Source organism: Dipodomys merriami, unplaced genomic scaffold (genome assembly GCF_024711535.1).
Source record: "Dipodomys merriami isolate MVZ:Mamm:240054 unplaced genomic scaffold, mDipMer1.0.p SCAF_2, whole genome shotgun sequence".
NCBI classification, from domain to species: domain Eukaryota; kingdom Metazoa; phylum Chordata; class Mammalia; order Rodentia; family Heteromyidae; genus Dipodomys; species Dipodomys merriami.
This window is the reverse complement of record NW_027203381.1, coordinates 74,887,250-74,905,555: the sequence shown is the minus strand read 5'-3', so window position 1 is coordinate 74,905,555 and position 18,306 is coordinate 74,887,250. Positions and strand designations below refer to the sequence as shown.

At 41.5% G+C, this 18,306-nt stretch overlaps 1 protein-coding gene and 1 non-coding gene across 3 annotated transcripts in view; both read left to right on the top strand.

Moving 5' to 3' along the window:
* The first annotated feature begins 1,657 nt into the window (after positions 1-1,657).
* LOC138832648 (U6 spliceosomal RNA) lies at positions 1,658-1,760 on the top strand. The gene has a single exon (XR_011373600.1). It is a non-coding gene; the product is annotated as a U6 spliceosomal RNA (small nuclear RNA).
* An 846-nt stretch (positions 1,761-2,606) lies between these two features.
* Positions 2,607-18,306, top strand: part of Upk1b (uroplakin 1B) — a 29,116-nt gene continuing 13,416 nt past the window's right edge. For both annotated transcript variants that reach the window (XM_070030163.1, XM_070030164.1), the window contains exons 1-6: positions 2,607-2,749; positions 10,544-10,631; positions 11,837-12,037; positions 14,143-14,217; positions 14,891-15,013; positions 17,325-17,504. In XM_070030163.1, coding sequence (XP_069886264.1) covers positions 10,563-10,631; positions 11,837-12,037; positions 14,143-14,217; positions 14,891-15,013; positions 17,325-17,504 — 648 coding nt within the window. In that variant the 5' untranslated portion in view covers positions 2,607-2,749; positions 10,544-10,562. The remainder of the gene's footprint in view (positions 2,750-10,543; positions 10,632-11,836; positions 12,038-14,142; positions 14,218-14,890; positions 15,014-17,324; positions 17,505-18,306) is intronic.

The following is an 18,306-nucleotide window of genomic DNA, read 5'->3' as shown; positions in this document are numbered from 1 at the left end:
AGAAACACAAGACTTTCATAAGAGGCCCTATGATTGCAATACTTTCATAACAGGCCCTGTGGTAACACAAACATCCTTGCTTCCTTGCTAATTCCTTATTATCACAAAGATTCCCAGGAAAGCTCCTGTTCTTGAACCCCTGTTTTCACTGTATTTGATGTTGGTATAATTTGGGGAGGAGAAGGGACAGAACAAATTGTTTAAACAGTGATACAGGTTGACCCATTGCAACAATAAGATGTACAAGATGCTATGTTGAAAAACAAATTTTACGATTTAGGCAGGGGGTAGGGAGGGTGGAGAGGTGGGGGGAGTGGGAGGGAATGTAGTTGTGGAGTAGGGGAAAAACAAAGGAAGAGACAACAATGCTTGATAAGAAATGTACTCATTACCTTGCTCATGTAACTGTAACCCCTCCTCTGTACAGCATTTTAACAATAAAAATGTGTTTAATAAAAAAAAGAATGATTCTTTTATGATAATTGCAATATAGATCCAGTTATCAATCCCATACATTTAACCACCAAGATATATTCCTGTTACGATTTTCCATACATTCTTCCTAACTTTGATGTTCACATAGTTTTTTAAAAGTGTTTCAAGTCACAAAAACTACTTTGTACACTTTAGTTCATCTTCAACACCTATAACACTCTTACATCACCAGTTTTCAATAAATATTAGTTGAATGACTGAGCTTATTCCTATTCAGTAAACATTGTTTTGTGGCCTCCTTTTTAACTTCTGCTTGGAATTCTCATGCATGAATTATTATCACTTACCTAATCAAGCCCTGGAGGACTGAGAAGAAGGCATTGTGGGGGACACAGACACATGTCATGAAGTTCCCTTCCAGGGAAGCCTGTGGCCCAGCTCCCGGGAAGACCTGCCACCACCTGTTTTCAGATCCTTTCAATAATTACTTCATGGGATGAGTACAGTAGCTATAATGAGTGCTTATAATTCCAGGTACTTAGGAAGCAGAAATAGGATGATCACAGTTTGAGGCCAGCCCAGGCAAAAATATGCAAGACCCTATCAAAAAAAATAACTCATCTAAAGGGATTTAGGGATTCCAAGGGATGGAGGTGCAGCTCAAGTGGAACACTTGCCTACCAAGCACACCAAACAAAAGCAAAGCAGAGTTGTTTCACCCAGAAGAAAGCTACCTTCCCAGGTCAATGCATATTTGTTCTTCCACACAGACAAATCATGGAAGGAGCCCAGCATGTCATATATTGCACTTTCTCTCTCTCTCTCTCTCTCTCTCTCTCTCTCTCTCTCTCTCTCTCTCTCTCTCTCTCTCTCTCTCTCTCTCTCTCTCTCTCCCTCTCTCTCTCTGCCTGATCTTGTTTCTCCCCTGCCCTTCCATGGCTGAGAATCTCAGGACACACTGTAATAATTACACTGCATCCTGGACCATATGGTGCATGCAAAGATCTGTCTCCTGAAGAAGCTCACTTGTGAGCCCTGATGAATGCACTTGGTAGTTTCCTGCCTTCCTACCTTTACCCATCCCAACACCAGGTTAAATCAGCCACAGTGCAACAGGGGTATGTTATTCATCCATTCAAGGAAATGTTCTGGGTGCTATGTGAGACATGTGCTAACACCCGAGAGAAAAGAAGAGGAAAGGGAAGAGGGAAGGGATGTAGGCTTGCTTCAAAAGCACATACACTAAAGCTGAAACAGTATAGAAAAGACTTGCATGGCCTCTGCACAAGAATGAAATGCAAAATTCATAAGTATTCCTTATTTTCAGAAAATACATAAAGACTAAAAAGGAAGGAAGAAGTTGGATATCACCAAGTAACTACTCGAACACCTTCTTGGGAGTGGGGGGTGCTGAATTTCTACTGATCTGTTTGATCCCAAGATATCTTGCTCCTTAATTAGTCTTTAGACTGCTCAATATGTGAGTATTACATGGGCAGTTAGATCAGGAATATAGCATGGAGAAGCTAAAGAAACTGAAACTAGGCCAGCTGCTATCATCCTAGCTACTCAAGAGGCTCAGATCAGAATATCGAGGTTCAAAGCCAGCTTGGATGGAAAAGTCTGTGAGAGTCTTCTCTCTAATTAGCCAGGAAGAAGTGGGAAGTAAAAGTGTAACTCAAATGGTAGAGCATAACATTGAACTAAAAAGCCAAGCAGGAGTGTGAGGCCCTGCGTTTAAATCCCAGTACCAGCACAGAAAGGAAAGAAGGAAGGGACGGAAGGAAGGAGGGAGGGAGGGAGGGAGGGGAGGGGGGGGGAGAAAAAAAAAAAAGTCCCTGAAATTAGACACATTCTGCACAAGCAATACAGTATCAGCATCATTAAAAGTGATCATAAACAGGCCTTTTAATACACAAGCATAGACATCATGATCAAATCGTAGCAATCAAAACAAATCAACTAAAAGTTTAAAACCCTGAGTTTGTATTTGAACAAGAAAAGTCTGGACTTAGGGGGGAAATCCAAAGAAGTGACGAGCTGAGCCCCAGCTCTGCCAGCACAGCTTCCTGCTACTCCCAGCCACAGCCAGGCAGGTTCAGGCAGTATCAGGCTCAGCCCATGTGAGATGCAGTCTCCCAATCACATACCACCCTGCCCCGGGACCAGAGGTTCACAGAAGGGCTGCTGGGTGGAAAGGCACCTGGGGCTGCTCTTAGTGGACTGCAGAGTAAACCCAGTGAAAAGGAGAAGGAGGAGAAGGAGCCTACTGCTCTGGGAGAACACCTCACAGAGATCCACCGCACCCCTCAAGGTACAGTTGTTTTCTTGAGAACAAATAGAGGGATGAGAGGGAAAAAGGAGAAATTATATTCTTGGCTCATAGAGTCTGTCCCTTTTTGTCACTTAAGATATCATAACCCTTCTTGATCATTCTCTCTAATAATCTTTCCCTTTGTCCCTCAGAGAGAAAGCCTCTGGTCTTTTCAGTCAGAATTCATTCTGACAACTTCAGAAATCTCCCTGCCAACCCTTAATGGGATTTGTGAAGCAATGTACTCACACTAACAGTTCTACCTGATAAATCTATTGATTGGAATAACTCAACAAATTAACTTTATCATCTACAGCCTGTGATTTTTTTTGCTAATTTATTTTTACTCTTTGCTAATTAGTTATCCAGGATCTGGAGGCTCTACAAGTATAATTTTTGTTCTAACATTTTAATGCAAAATACAACTTAAGTTTCAAATAATACTAATATTATGTTATGTTGATGGCTGTAAGCCAAAAAGTACTAGTTTTAAATATTTCTTAAAAGACATTTAAGAAGTTTTTTTTACTAATTTTCTTTCTTTTGAAAATTAAAGAAAATGGTAACTGACCATTTCTTGCCTGTGTGGAGTAAAAGTACAAGAGGATAACTTGGGTTTTATGTATATAAATATGACAATTAAGATGTTTCATATACATATATAACATCATATATACTATGTCATAAACATACATAAAACCATGTTGGTAATATACTTTTCAAGCTTTGTGAAGGAATGTTCTTTTGATTAATCTTCTCGATGAGAAAAATAATCATTTGCTTTCTATTTATAGCAAGCTGTTTAGCTTTCTGCTTTACCAGACTTCAAAATAAACGCTGCTAGGCACTTGTAATCCTAGAAACTCAGGAGTCTGAGATCTGAAGACCATAGTTCAAAGGCTGGAGACAGAAAATCCATAAGAACTTAATTTGCAATTAATCCATTGAAGATCTAGAAGTAGAGCTGTAACTCAAATGATAAGTCACCAGCCTTGAGCAAAAAAATAAAAAAAAAGATTAGGGACAATGTCCAGGCCCTGAGATCAAGCCCCAGGACTAGCACACAAAAAATCAATTCAAAGAGGAAGTAGGTAACATTTTAATAGTCAATAAGATAAATGTTGACTGAAAAAAATCAACTCAGCTACATTTTCTTAAGTACTTAGGAAGATTCGTGGACTTTTAACTACTAAGAGGACTTGACAGACCATTTAGTTAAGAAAAGCAAATGAGATGTCATCATTTCCTTGTTACCCCTCCTTACATTCTTTTTCTGTGTGGTTCTGGGGTTTGATCTCAGGGCCTCACATTTGCACTTGGTTCTTTCTCTCAAGGCTGGGGCTCTACACCTGAGCCATACCTCTGCTTTCAGCTTTTTGCTGGTTAATTGAGGATGACTCTCACAGGCTTTTCTGCTCAGGCTAGTTTCAAACCATCCCCTGATGTCAGCCTCCTGAGTAGCTAGGATCACGGGCTCAAATCAGCTAGGATCACAGGCTCAAATCAGCCCTAAATTCCAAGGTATCCTGTTCTGGCATCTGGACCCTATAGGCCACTGTGCCCTAACTGGTACAGAGACCACCCTTATGAAGAGATGTCCTGATCTCACATCCTCCAGCATGTTCCTGCTCTGGGGCTGGCATCCCCTCACTGGTGAGCCCCTGTGCCACTGGTTGCCTTTAGCCCTTGACCTCAGGTGGTGAGTGACTGAAATCAGGATAGGGAGCAGCAGAATGTAGAGCAACACTGTCCAATAGAAACTTCTGTGTGGTGGAAATGTCCAAGACAGATCCCCTGACCAGCTGGGGTTATGGAGCTCTTAGTGTGGCTTGAGCAACTAAAGAACTGAAGTTTTACCTCTAGTCAAATGAATTTGACTTGACTTTACATAGCTGCATGTATCTACTCGTTTATCACTTGTGTCAACACAGCTTTAAAGACAAGGGGGGGAAATGCAGATGGTATGGCACTTGTAAAAGTCACAGCCATGGAAATATGTTCCTATTCCATCATTGTCAAGAGCCCATCCCACCCTGCGTTTCAGCAGAGTTTCAATTGTCGTCATCCCAAACCTACCACCCATGTGTATTCTAAGGCATGTACTACTGTCTTCTCTAGGCCTGAGTTTCAGGGTCAAGGCTTAGGGGACAGTATATTGTGTTTCTGGATTCCCCCCCCTCTCCTATTTCTCCTTTATTTTCTTCTTCTTTTATTAAATACACATTTCTCCAGCATGAGTAGGACTTGAGGTGTGGTTTGTATGTTCTCTGGTGCAGAAACTTGGGTTAAGAAAAAGAGGTAATGAACCTGAAAATATGATCTCATGCTTAAGCGGGTGAGGCTCACTTCTCTCTGCTTCAACCCTGGCTTGTTTAGGGAGCCATTGTTCTTAGACCTATTGGATATATTGGGAAGTATCACTCTGTGGATATGAGTGATTTTTTTATAACGAAATAAACTGATTAAAGGCATGAGGCGCAAGGATGGTAGTATGAAATGTATCTCCAGTTGTTGTTTTTTAATCAGTACTTCTCAAAACAAAGAAACTCCAGGATGTTGAGCAATTTACATCTTTGCAGTGACAAGTCATGGGAAGGGAGGGGAGCCCCCAGGGGCTCTTCCCCTACCTGTGAAAATCAGGAGGTGGGCTGGTGAGCTGTACACTGGAGTCTGCAGTGTGATTACTGTTATTTCTCTTTTGAATACTGGGACTTGAACTCAAGGCCTTGCACTATTGCTTGGCTTTTTCATTCAAGACAGACAGTCTCCCACTTGAGCCACACATCCATATCTGCATTTTGCTGGTTAATTGGAAATAAGAGTCTCTCCAATTTGTCTGCCCAGGCTGACTTTGACCCTCAGAACTCACACTCCTGTGTATCTAGGATTACAGGCATAAGCCACCAGCATCTGGAAGGTCTGTTCTTGTCAGTTAGTTTGTTTGGTTTTTTTGTTTGTTTCTTCATTAGAAAAACAAATGAACCCATAGTTTAGAAACCTTCATCATTCCCTGGCTAATTAACTTTGGTCTGTCTTCCTCAAGAAACTGAGGCAAGAGCAAAGAAAACTAGTATTAGTCAAATCACAAATACTGTATGAGAACTTCACTTTTTATTCTCATTTAAATCTTAAAAACCCCTTGCAGCTAGAGATGACTCTGCCCATTGACAAAATTTACTAACTAGCTGGGGAGTCACAAAACTACTAAGTGGTAAAGCCAAGCCTTGAACCAAGATCTTTCCAAAGTCTATGTTCTTTCTGCTTCACTCTTCTCTGTTCTGCAATAAGTTCTAAGCACATCACTAACATGTACACCCATGCATTCCTTCACATAAACTTATCTCTTTATTTAGCAAAATAATTGTGTGCTTATTATGTATAGGATACTTTTCCACTTTGGACATGGAAGGTAAAAGGTAACTGAGTGCCAGCATCTTCTATTTGAAGACATATACATGTATAGGAAATAATATAACGAAGCGGAAACATGTTTGTTTTCTGGGGAAAGGGGAGTAGGTTGAGGGGACAGAGGATAGAAGAATGGAGAGTGAAAGAGTGATGGAATATAGTCATGCCATTCCATGTATAATGGGGAGAAAAATGAAAGGGGTGACATTGACCCAGATGCATTGAATTCATAAATCGATATGTTGAAGTGATGCTCTCTTATTTAAAGATCCTCCCATCCTTAAAGATAAGCATTTTAAAATTAGCGCATAAACCCCTTCATAGTTGGCACCAAGATAAAAGAATGAGAATAGGGAACCAAGCAGAATCCTATGTGGAAAAGAAAGCAGCTTTTGAGCCATCACACAAAGGAAAATGTCAGCTTCATCCCAGTAACCTCCGCAGTCCAGAGCCCAGGCCTCAGGGCAGGCCAGAGCGAGAGAGCTGGGCAGGGGCAGGAGGTAACACCGCAGGAATGCTGATGGAATGCAGAGGACCCACCCATAGAGACGTGCAACTTGGTACCTGACTCTGGCCACACCCCAGCACAACAGAGAAGCTTTTCCATCTTCCAAGAGTTGTTTTTTTTTTTTTCTTTTTTCTTTTTTTACTCCCTGAAGACAACCATAAAAAATACAGAAAGAATGCAATTGGATGCCTATGGGAGGTGCCCACGCCTCTCTAGAAGAACTACTCCAGGAAACAGGGAAAGTGGACAGAAGGCTATTTCCCAACCTAGGAGCCACCCTTAGTTATTAGCTACCAGGCCCCATGGGTCCCTGGTTCACAAATCAAAACCATAGCCCCATACCCTGGCCTTCCTGCATATCCCCTGGTCATTATGAACCATTTCTCAAGTCCCTGGGTAGTGTGCGTGTTTGCCAGCAACTTCTCTGTCATTTATCTCATCCCAACCAAACACATTGTTTCACAAAAGCAGACACTAAGTGGGTCGTTTGCCCAGATTGAATCCTGACAGGGCAAAACCTGAACTTTAAAATTGACATTCAGATGCCAAGTCCAGCATGGTTATCATTACACCACAGCCAGGAGACCATCCTGTGAGCTCCAGGAAGCTATATTGGGCTTTCTCTTGATATCCATGGCTGTTTGGAAAATCCCAACCTAGTCTTCAATACCTGAGAGAAGTCTCTGAAACTCTGACACTCTCGCTGAATCCATATTCAGCACTTTGTACTTCCAAGGATTCTAGGCCCTGGAGCTGGAAGGAGGGCTATAGGTTTGGGATACATGGAAGCAGGTTTCTTGGAACAGTGTGGGTACAGCACCAGACTGGAGGTGCAGTGTTGGAGGGCTGGGGAAACAAGAACTTGGAAAAGTGGGAAAAGAAAGGCCTGGTGTTTCTTGTGTTTGTAAAAGCTGAACAAATACAAACACAAATACAAATCTGAGCAAATAACAGTTGTCTCCTGAAAGCATTAGCAGTATGGCAGGACTTTATAAACCACGGGACTAATAATGATCTGGGGCCAAACAGGCCTAGGTTTAAATCTCAGCCTCTGTACTCTCTGGCAAGGTGATGAAGGGCAGCCCACCTTTCCGAGCCTCCTTTTCAACATCTTCAAAATGAAAGAAACCAAATTCTCACCCACTTAGATCCTTTCAAGACACTCAGCCTTGCCAACAGCTATGATCCTAGCCCAGCAATCTTCATTTCACACTTATATAAAATGTACATTTGTAGGGTTTTAAGCCACTACATTTATGGTAACTTGTTTAAAAATCAATAGGAAACAAATGAAGATTTGGGAGGAAAAATGCCCATCTCACAAGCCTGTTAAATATGAACACAAAGCACTAACAGCCCTGCAAGCTCACAAAGATGGAAACTCTTCATTGCTATTTTGCTATCTGGGAGACAAGAGTTAAACTACCATGTGCCAGAGAGAAAAGAAAAGAGCATAGAGTGACAAGGAAGAGAAATCCAATGACCAGAGATTTCAGAATATCTCCCCCATCAATCTTGCCTTCCCCAGCTAGGCTATTTCCTACTATGTTCTCCTCTAGTTCTCTTCATGCTTTTTATTGCTCAAACCAAACTCCTGTCTGCCTCCGTCCTTCTTTTCTCCCTCTCTGACCTTCATTTTTTTCACCCTCATTCTCCCTCCTGTGAAATATTCATTTGTTCGCTCCTTCCCTTACTTTTCCAAAACACTGTGAGACACACTCATCTTTGGAAACCAAGACATAACTGAGTCACTAGTATATGAATTTTGCTGGGGATTCTACCTGACTCCTTTTATTTCTCCAGACCCTTTCTATATTCCCTTTTATCCGATTGTGCATAGTTGCTTGAACTCCTTGTTTCCATAATCACACTTTAAACTCCTTAAAAGAAGAAATTGTATTCTTTGTTTTCAGAGTCCCACTAATGATCATGAATAGGCTATTACCTGATACAGGGGTGGCCCAAGCCATGCAATGCAGGTCCATAATGGTGCTGAACTCGGCCTCTCCCCATATTTGTCCTTTGCTCTCTGTACTTCTGTTATCTGAACTATCCATCTATTTTTTTGTGCGTCTAAAAGTCACCCAACTGGTCAGGGTACACACTAGTAATGAACTTCACAATGTGACTAGTTGATCCAGCTTCATGAGTTAGCTTCTCCCAGAGAGGAGGGAGACAAAAAAACAATTTAAGCTTGTTAAAGTAGAAGGCTCATTTTGTCTAACATGTAACAATCACTGGAAAGAAATGAGTGGCATTTCTAAGCAGAAAGTCCAGAGAGGGATCATATAACAAGAGCCCAGATTCTTCACTTCCTTCAGCAAACATTGATGGAGAGCCCCATGCAGTGCCAGATTCAGAGCCAACGTGCATTCATTTCAACTCCCTAAATTCCCACAGCTTCCCAGGCAAATAGAGGGAAAATATTTAGACATATTTAAACTACTTGGAAGGTTATTCATACATCTATACAGCACAACAATGAAGTTTAAAAAGATGAGCAAGCCTTGAGTCAAATAAAATGTTTGCCTCCTCCTACCCCTGAACTCTTCCACAAACTAGAAGTTCAAACCCAACCGTAAATCTGCAGTCTTGTGGGCACCTTCTTCTTGGGTCTCTCCTCCCTAACTCTCCTCTTCCCTGGGATGCTACCTTGTACAGGGCTACCATAAACAAACTTCAAGGTTTACATTTTCCCACTTCAGAGAACCCACGGTGTTGTCTCACTTATGTAATTCAATTATTTCCCTCCTCTAAAGCACAAAACCCTAGCATGCAATAATCTCCCTGACATGACTTTGCATATCTCAAAATGCAGTCACTTTTGGTTTAGAGCATGAATGCACCAATGGATTAATTACTTTATTTAAATGCTGAGAGATGTAAGTGACTTTTCTCAATGTGTTTCAAGTGCAGAAGCTAAATCCATTGGCCCCAACACTTAAATTGTTGTTTCTTCTAGAGAAGCCCCAGGAAACTTCCCACATTCTACTGCATCTGGCCTTAAACTTTGTAAATGTTTTCTAAGAGCCAGTGGGGGGTCGTAGGGAAGTTCCTGGGCCAGGAGTCACTCAGACCAAGGACGCTACCCAGCTCTGTCACGGCCACTTGTAGGACACCAGAGAACTTCATTCAAGACTTTCAGCTCTAGTTTTCTAATCTGAGAAATGCTCGCCCCCCCCCCCTTGTTCTTTTCCTTTTTCTACTTTTCTGGGCTATGTATGTGAACTCCCTGGTAGAGTGACACCATAAATAGAATGAAATGCCTGTTCCTCTTTTCTCTCCTCTTCCCCTCTTCCGTGACAGAGAACTTTGCTGCTTGCCAACTCTTCTGTCCTGTTTAGATTACAAACTATTCAGAATATCATGGTTTTTAACAGCAGTCCATAGTCCACAGGGGGCCCAACTGCCACCTCCCTGTGTTACTCTGGGTTTCAGTTTGCCCTGACAAAGCGCTCTGTCAGGGCCCTTGGTGTGACTCAGCCCTGTCCAGCCATCACCACCTCATGTCTGTTCTTGATGCCTTCATGATTGTTGGCCTTGCAGGGTCTCTGTTCATCGCTTAGAACTAGGCTCCTGGTAGACTCCAGACAATACAGAACTCCTGAAGGCACTGATCAGACTCTGGACTACTTTACCATCTCCTCCTCCTTCTTCCTTGTCTTCTCAGTCTCTTCTCCTCTTGCTCCTTCATAAAATTACTGAGTTTGCTAAGCTTTGTAAACAACTTTTCTCCATTACTAGAATGCCAGATGACCTTGCTTTGGATGCTTTGAGACAAATAAAGCCAACGATATCATAATTTAATCAAGTGATAGAAATAGTATTGTCGATCACCTGTTCCTATTGACATACAATGTTCTCAACTGTGCTTTCAGTCTGTGGGAAGCTCTAAAGATGGCCAAAGATGATTCTACTGTCCGCTGCTTCCAGGGCCTACTGATTTTTGGAAATGTGATTGTTGGCGTAAGTAATGAGTATTTTTCAGAAAATTATACTCTTCCTGTGCACATGATTTAAGATTAATCAAAAGTGAGAGTTTAGCTAGGCACTAGTAGATACTGCCTTTGTAATCCTAGCTACTCAGGAGGCTGAGATCTGAGGATAGTGGTTCACAGACAGATCAGACAAGAAAGTCTATGAGACTCTTATTTCCAATTAATCAGCAAAAAGCCAAAAGTGGAGCTATGGATCAAGAGGTAGAGTGCTAGCCTGGAGTAAAAAAAAAGCTAAAGGAGAGCATCCAGGTCCTGAGTTCAAGTCCCAGTACTGGCACCAAAAAAAAGTGACAGCTTAAAGAAAAACACTTATTGGTTCCCTATGTATTTTCCTCAATTTTAGAAATGTGATAGTAAAATGCTAGGTAGTAGTTAACTGTACAGTCACATGACAATGTGATATGTCAGAGAAACAAGACTGAAAAAAAATAGGTATTCTCCTTCCAACTTTAAAATATAAGAATCTTAGGAGTCATGCCCACCATGGTTGGTATCCAAACACACCTATCACACGTGCACATCTTCTTGCTTCTTTTCTGATTTTGCCTTGATTTGATTTGAGAATTCTGTGGTTAAGGGGAGGGGCAGATATTAGCATCCTCTTGTTCTCCTATGCAGATAGGAGAGTGGTTCAGAAGTCAAGCTGTGTAGTTATGGAAATGGGAGACAGGGTAAGTACTTGCCTCAGCTCTGCCTCCCTGTGTGGTTCTGAACAAGAGGCAATATTCCTTATCTATAAAATATGAGCCCTGAGATGATCATCACCAAGGTTTCAGCTCTCACTGTAACTATGACCAGGATCATGTCAAATATTGCAACAGAAACATGGCCAATGAGGCAGTGGGGTAGAGTTGAGGGCATTACCTACATATGGGAAGGCACCATCTGAGTGGTTCTTGACCAAGGACTTTATAGATGGTATGAAATTGTCCTAAACCTTTTCCCAAATAGCACTAAGACAGAGTGACCTATGGAAAGAGGTATAGAGGGAAAAAGGCATACGGAAGATGGTAGCAGGGTGAAAATATTTGTTTGACTACGTGGCAGTGGTGATTATAAATTGGTTGCATGACACCCAATGCAGGCAAGAAAGTCAGTCTCAAGAACCCACTCCATGCTTCTCCCTATGCTGTGCCACCTGCCTGACACGACCCACTCTTACCTTGCTCCCAGATGTGTGGCATCGCCCTGACCGCAGAGTGTATCTTCTTTGTATCCGACCAACACAGCCTGTACCCCTTGCTTGAGGCCACCAACAATGATGACATCTATGGAGCTGCATGGATTGGCATGTTTGTGGGCATCTGCCTCTTCTGCCTGTCGGTCCTAGCCATTGTAGGCATCATGAAGTCCAACAGGAAAATTCTTCTGGCGGTAAGACCTAAAAACTCTCTATTGCGATTTCCCTAGATAGATTTGGTGGACCGGCTCACCTCTGTTGAGCACAATGCTTGGTTTGCCGTGGGGTAGGTGGGAACAGAGAGTTCCAAGTAAGGAGGGAGAAAGAGGGAAGACTCACTGTGGTGAGACCACAAGGGCAAGGCGGGCCTCTGTCATTTCAAACCCAAAAGGTCATGGTTCAGAGAATCTAACAGAAGATGCTTGGAGGTGACCCAGCTGAGTACCGTCCAGATCTGTGCTTCTCCATGTTCTCTGCTTGGGTCCAACTAGAACAACCAGGAATTCCATGGGCCAAAGGAAAAGATATAGTAGAAAGTTACTAGACTTTACCCTTGGCATGCAGTAGTTTTTAAGTAATGTTTTAATATTTACCAGGCATTGATACTTTGGGATATATGTGAATTTTTCAGAGAAAGCATGAGCCTTTTTGAGGACTTCTGAGTTCAGAGTTGATGGCTTTTGTATAATGGCCTACACGTTGCACATTGTCATTCACAGTGCTGTATAGAACCCCCAGAAAACCTTGAGGTACACTCTGGTCCCAAACCACAGACAGCAAGATCATACCCTGCCTTGGTAGATGGAACCTAATTTCCTGTAGGCAAGGGTTTAAAGCTCTTAGTTTAGCATGAACCTCTCTTTTCTGTGTCCCAGGGCAGTAGTTTCTTGATTGTGATGAAACTACACATACACACACCTACACCCTGCCTACCCTTGAAATAACTCTCCTATGCCCCATGCTGCAGGACTTGAATTTCACTTTTATAGAACAAGCCTAGCAAGTTAAGGAGCTTGTTAGTTTACTTTTCTTCTGAGCTAGCCATTGTCCTAGTAGCCAGGGAATGCAGAACATTGACCTGCTGTTTCCTTAGTGTGAGTTAGTTTCAGGGCAAATGCACCAACTTTGGGAGAGTAGAGGAAAAGGGGAGAGAAGAGGCTGGTGGCCCCAAAAGATCACCTTCACCTGAATCCCAGGCTCACTTTGAGCCAGACCTCAGTGTGTGTGTGTGTGTGTGTGTGTGTGTGTGTGTGTGTGTGTGTTTGACATAGCCCTAAAAACTGATCTGGGAAAGGAATACTGGAACCTTCTTTCTAGAGCACCACTGAAGTATTCTGAGGCTCTGTAAGAGGAGCGAGCAACACTCGTGAGAAGAAGCGAGACAGCAGCCATTACAAGAGAACATTCTGGGTTCTCTGACCGTCTCCTGACTGCAGCCAGAATGTTGTCCTGTGCTGCACAGTGAAGGCAGCAAAAGGTCTTGCTCAGAGAGCCTCCCATCCTCAAGAGGGACAAGAGGGACAACGGTTCTCCCTGTCCAACCCCACCGACTCTGACCTTGTGTCCCCAGAGGATACAAGGACCAAACCAATGAGGGACAGTCTCACATAGAGTCATCCTGAGCACCCATGGGCTGCCCATGTGCCCACATCCACGAGGACATCAACACCACAGAGAAAGCCCTGTGGAGCTCCCGTGTGCTGCTGTGGCTGGAGTGAGGGGGTGTGTGCGGAGAATGCCAGCAAGTCACGGCATTCCTGCTTCCATCTGGGTATTGGTTAGGAAGGACATGAGGTCTTAAATACATTCTGATTCATCTTTTCCTAATCTCTGCAATTAGACATTTTCAGCAAACAATAAAGAAAAAAATCACTATCAAAGATTTATAAGGCTTACATCATGTGTGATACACTAAGGTTCTCTTGCATGCAACTGAGCATGCACAAACATGTGCATAACCACACACACACACACACACACACACACACACACACACACACACACTCATCAGTTCATTCTCTTATATCAGCTTTTTCTAATTAAAAGAGACATGCAGGATTCTGGATGCAAAAGTTCAGTATACAATGGCCATTTGTTCTCTGGACAAAATCAGACAGATGGATTACCTAGCACCAAATCTTATTCCCAGCCACGCAGCTGATCAAAGAGGGTTTGTGGAATAACTACATGAATGGATGGATGATTCTATTTAGATGAACGTGCAGAAAAATCACAGCAATCATTTGGGGGATAAATCTTACGGGATAAGAGTAATGCTTCTCATTTCTTTCCTTTCCAGTACTTCATTTTGATGTTTATAGTATATGGGTTTGAAGTGGCATCTTGTATCACAGCAGCAACACAGCGTGACTTTGTGAGTACACCCCCCCCAAGAAATCACAGAGCAAAATGATATAACATAATAACATAGTTGATAAGTTGGCAGCTCTTTCTATGTGCCAAGCATGCTCATCTACATACAAATAACACATATGTAACCTTACTACTTATAAACCTAAGAAACAGCTAACATCAATGATCAATTTCTTAGTGAACAAATGAGGCACAAAAAATATAAAGTCTCTCTTTATATCTGAAAATACACAGTAATCAAGAGAAAAGGCACAAATTTTGAACCAAGGTAGCCTGAGTCCCAGGTCTCAAGCTGGTAACCCTTAGACTTGTCCTGACTCTACCATGGCCTTGGCGTTGGCCTTGCAGTGACACGATCCATAGTTTACTTCATCTAAGATTTAACTCACCATCCAGTATCTTTCTCTTCCTTTTGCTCTTTCCCCAGGCCTACACTACCTATCCAACCTGGTCAGACAGTGACTTTTTTGTTGTTAACATGAAGGACTGTTACCTATATAGGAACTTCAACCAGGCTGAAGCAGCCTTGGCCGATGGGATTTAGTGCCTCTGGGTATAGCTTCACTCCAAGAGAATTGTTCAACATCCTCAGCCACTGGCCAAGAAAAATAGTTCCCTTTCCTTGGGAAGCAGTCTGCTAACTTTACCTCCTATGTTGCTTCTGCCCCTTGTAGTTCACACCCAACCTCTTCCTGAAGCAGATGCTGATCAGGTACCAAAACAACAGCCCTCCAACCAACGATGACCAGTGGAAGAACAATGGAGTCACCAAAACCTGGGACAGGCTCATGCTTCAGGTAAGACATGGGGTCCTTCCTGGGTGATGCCAATAACCTGGAAGATGTGAGAGGGATTAAAGCCAAGGTCTCAAAGAGAAATCCTTCATAAAGAGACTTGTTACAGTTACCTCTCAGCTATTGATAGGGATGAAGTAGGTGAGGGACATGTGACACATATGACACGGTGAAATCCTCAAGATTACATATTTTATTTCAAGTCATGATACTGATTAACATTCTTTTGTAGGGCGTAGATTAAAGAAATTTAGATCAATCATACATTAGAACTCAGGTCTCTTTATATTATTATCATTAATAATAATATTAAACGTTGACTTCTGTATAGTGAACGTAAATGGCAACCACTGCCTACCCTGTCTTTTGGACATGTTTGTCATCTCCTAAGAGCTAGTTCTGTGAAGAGCAAGGAGAGATGACCTGATTTAATCACTCAGTTTTCAGCTTCTCCTCAACTCAGTGTTAGAGTGCTACCAAGTTTAACACTGAACCCTTGTCTGTCCCTACTGAAATCCTAGTCTTAAATAAGCCTGCCTCAACTAAATCATTTTTCTCAACCATGCTCATGTTAAACACACATGCAGAATGATTACTTCTCCTGCCGAGATATTTCTGACAATACAATGGCCAAAAGATAGTTTTTGTCCTTGTTTCCTTAGATACATTTTTTTCCCCTGAAAGTTGAGAGATAACTGACAATTTTGATTGATAAGGAAGGAAAGTGATAGGCATGGTTTTTATTCTGTCTCCAGTCTTGTTTAAAGTTTGGGAATATCTTCCTTTCCTAGGTAAAAGCTGTATGACACTAGGTTTTTCTATTTTTTTTGTTTATTCTCTCCCTTCACAAAAGTAACATGATATTACTCTAGAAAAATATAAAAATAACTTCATAATTTCCTCACTACTAAAAATTTTAATTTTCTGCTTTTAATCTTGCTCATATGTAATACTAGAATAATTATACTACTTTGGCATTATTGTATCATAATGTCAGTATTCATAATATATAGTTTATAAGGGACTAATATGAATATTCATAAATAATAAGGGTTTACTCTAAGCCAGTAACGTTCACTCATTTGATCTTCCCAAAAATCTATGAGTTCTGTATTTATCCTAACTTCATAGTTAAAGACAATGAAGTTTACAGAGTTTAAATCACATACTTATTAATGAGTGACAAAACTAAAATGTAAGTTGTCCAAAACCTTCAGCTCTACTTGAGAGAGGGATTTTTTTGTAGTTTATATAAGATCTAGTATATAATGTATCATGTCCCAGTGTTATTTATTGATTGATTTTAGGCATTCAGTGTGTTTACGTGTACATTTGTAGGCACATTCTAGTTACCACAAATGAGGGAAACCATGCAGCCTGTGTTTCTTTGGCTCTGGCTTACTTCACTTAATATAATTTTTTCCAAGTCTTTCCATCTCCTTACAAATGGTACAATATCATTCTTTCTGATGGATGAGTCGAATTCCACATATACATATATATGTATATATAATATCACATATTCTTGGTCCATTCATCCACTGAGGGACATCTAGGTTTTATTTGGGAGGGTATAAGAGGGCACAGAAAAGGTAGAAGTTATTTCTTTGTTGCTTTGTATGTCCCTTCCCCATGGTATAACCCCTGTTTTCATTGTATTTGATGTTGGTATAATTTGGGAAGGGGAAGGGAAAAAACAAATTGTTTAAATAGGGATACAGATAGACCCACTGCAACAATGAGACGTACAAGTCGTTATGTCGAAAAACAAACTTTACAACTTTGGCGCAGGGGGTGGGGGAAGTCGGGGGAGATGGGAAGGGATGGTAAGGGGAAACAAAGGAGGAAGCAACAGTGCTTGGTAAGAAATGCACTCATTACCTTGCCCATGTAATTGTAACTCCTCTGTATGGTATTTTCACAATAAAAAGAAAAAGAAAGAAAGAAAGAACAGAATGAACAAATACAATTGTGATACTCATTAGACACTATGTGGAAAATGAACTGGATATTGGTGTGCATGGGAGGGAAAGACTGGGAGAAAACGAAGGAAGGGGAGACATGGTTCATTACTCATTACCTGATTCATGTAACTGTAATCCCTCTGAATATCAACTGTGCAATAAGGAAGGAAGGAAGGAAGGAAGGAAGGAAGGAAGGAAGGAAGGAAGGAAGGAAGGAAGGAAGGAAGGAAGGAAGGAAGGAAGGGAAAGAGGAAGGAAGAGATAGATATGTTATATTTCCACATCTTAGTTGCTACATTGATGGCTCTAGGAAAGAGAAATTCATCTCTTTTTTTCTTGTCTTCTGACAGGACCATTGCTGTGGTGTGAATGGCCCATCAGACTGGCAGAAGTACACATCTGCCTTCCGGACTGAGAATAACGATGCTGACTACCCCTGGCCCCGCCAGTGCTGTGTTATGAACAATCTCAAGGAACCTCTGAACCTGGAGGCCTGCAAACTGGGTGTACGTGGTTACTACCACAATCAGGTAAGTCCCTTCCTCTGCCAAAACCCGCCAGAAATTCCTGCTCTGTGCAGAGAGGAGCCTGAGACTTTAAGTAACCATCTCTCCTGCCTTTTCTCCTACACCTTCCTTCTCTGCTAGGACACTGAATGCTAACCTAGATCTAATCTGGGCAAATTTACATGTGAGTGAAATGAACAGAGCACAAGGATGGCAACAGCAAAATCCAACTTTGCCTAAGTGGAGACAATTTATATCATGTCTAGAATTGGTTTTCAAGAAATACATTAAGCAAAGATCTGTAAGTTTCAAACTGTAAACTGGCTGATGTACAAAGAAGAATGTTTTGTCAGTTCCAAAGCAACACAGGACTAAATGCAGCAATTACAGATCCCATTCATAGTCTGTGGCAATGGAGGACAAGTGTTAATAAAATGTTAGGCTGCTGATTGTGGCTGGAAATGGCTTACATACAGATGGAAAAAGTGATTCCAGGCTGATGATCTGATGATAATTATGAAATATTTACTAAGCTCTTAACCAAATGCCAGACTCTGTTCTAAGTGTCAGATAGATAGATAGATAGATAGATAGATAGATAGATAGATAGATAGATACATACATACATACATACATACATACATACATACATACATACATACATTCATACATACATACATACATACATACATATATAAATATAGATATAAACACCTTTGATGCTCAGGTGTTGATACCTACTTTACAGATGAAAAGTTGAAATACAGAGATGCTAATCCAAACCTTGTATACAGTCATCCAATTAGGGCCAGCCTTCAAAGCCAAG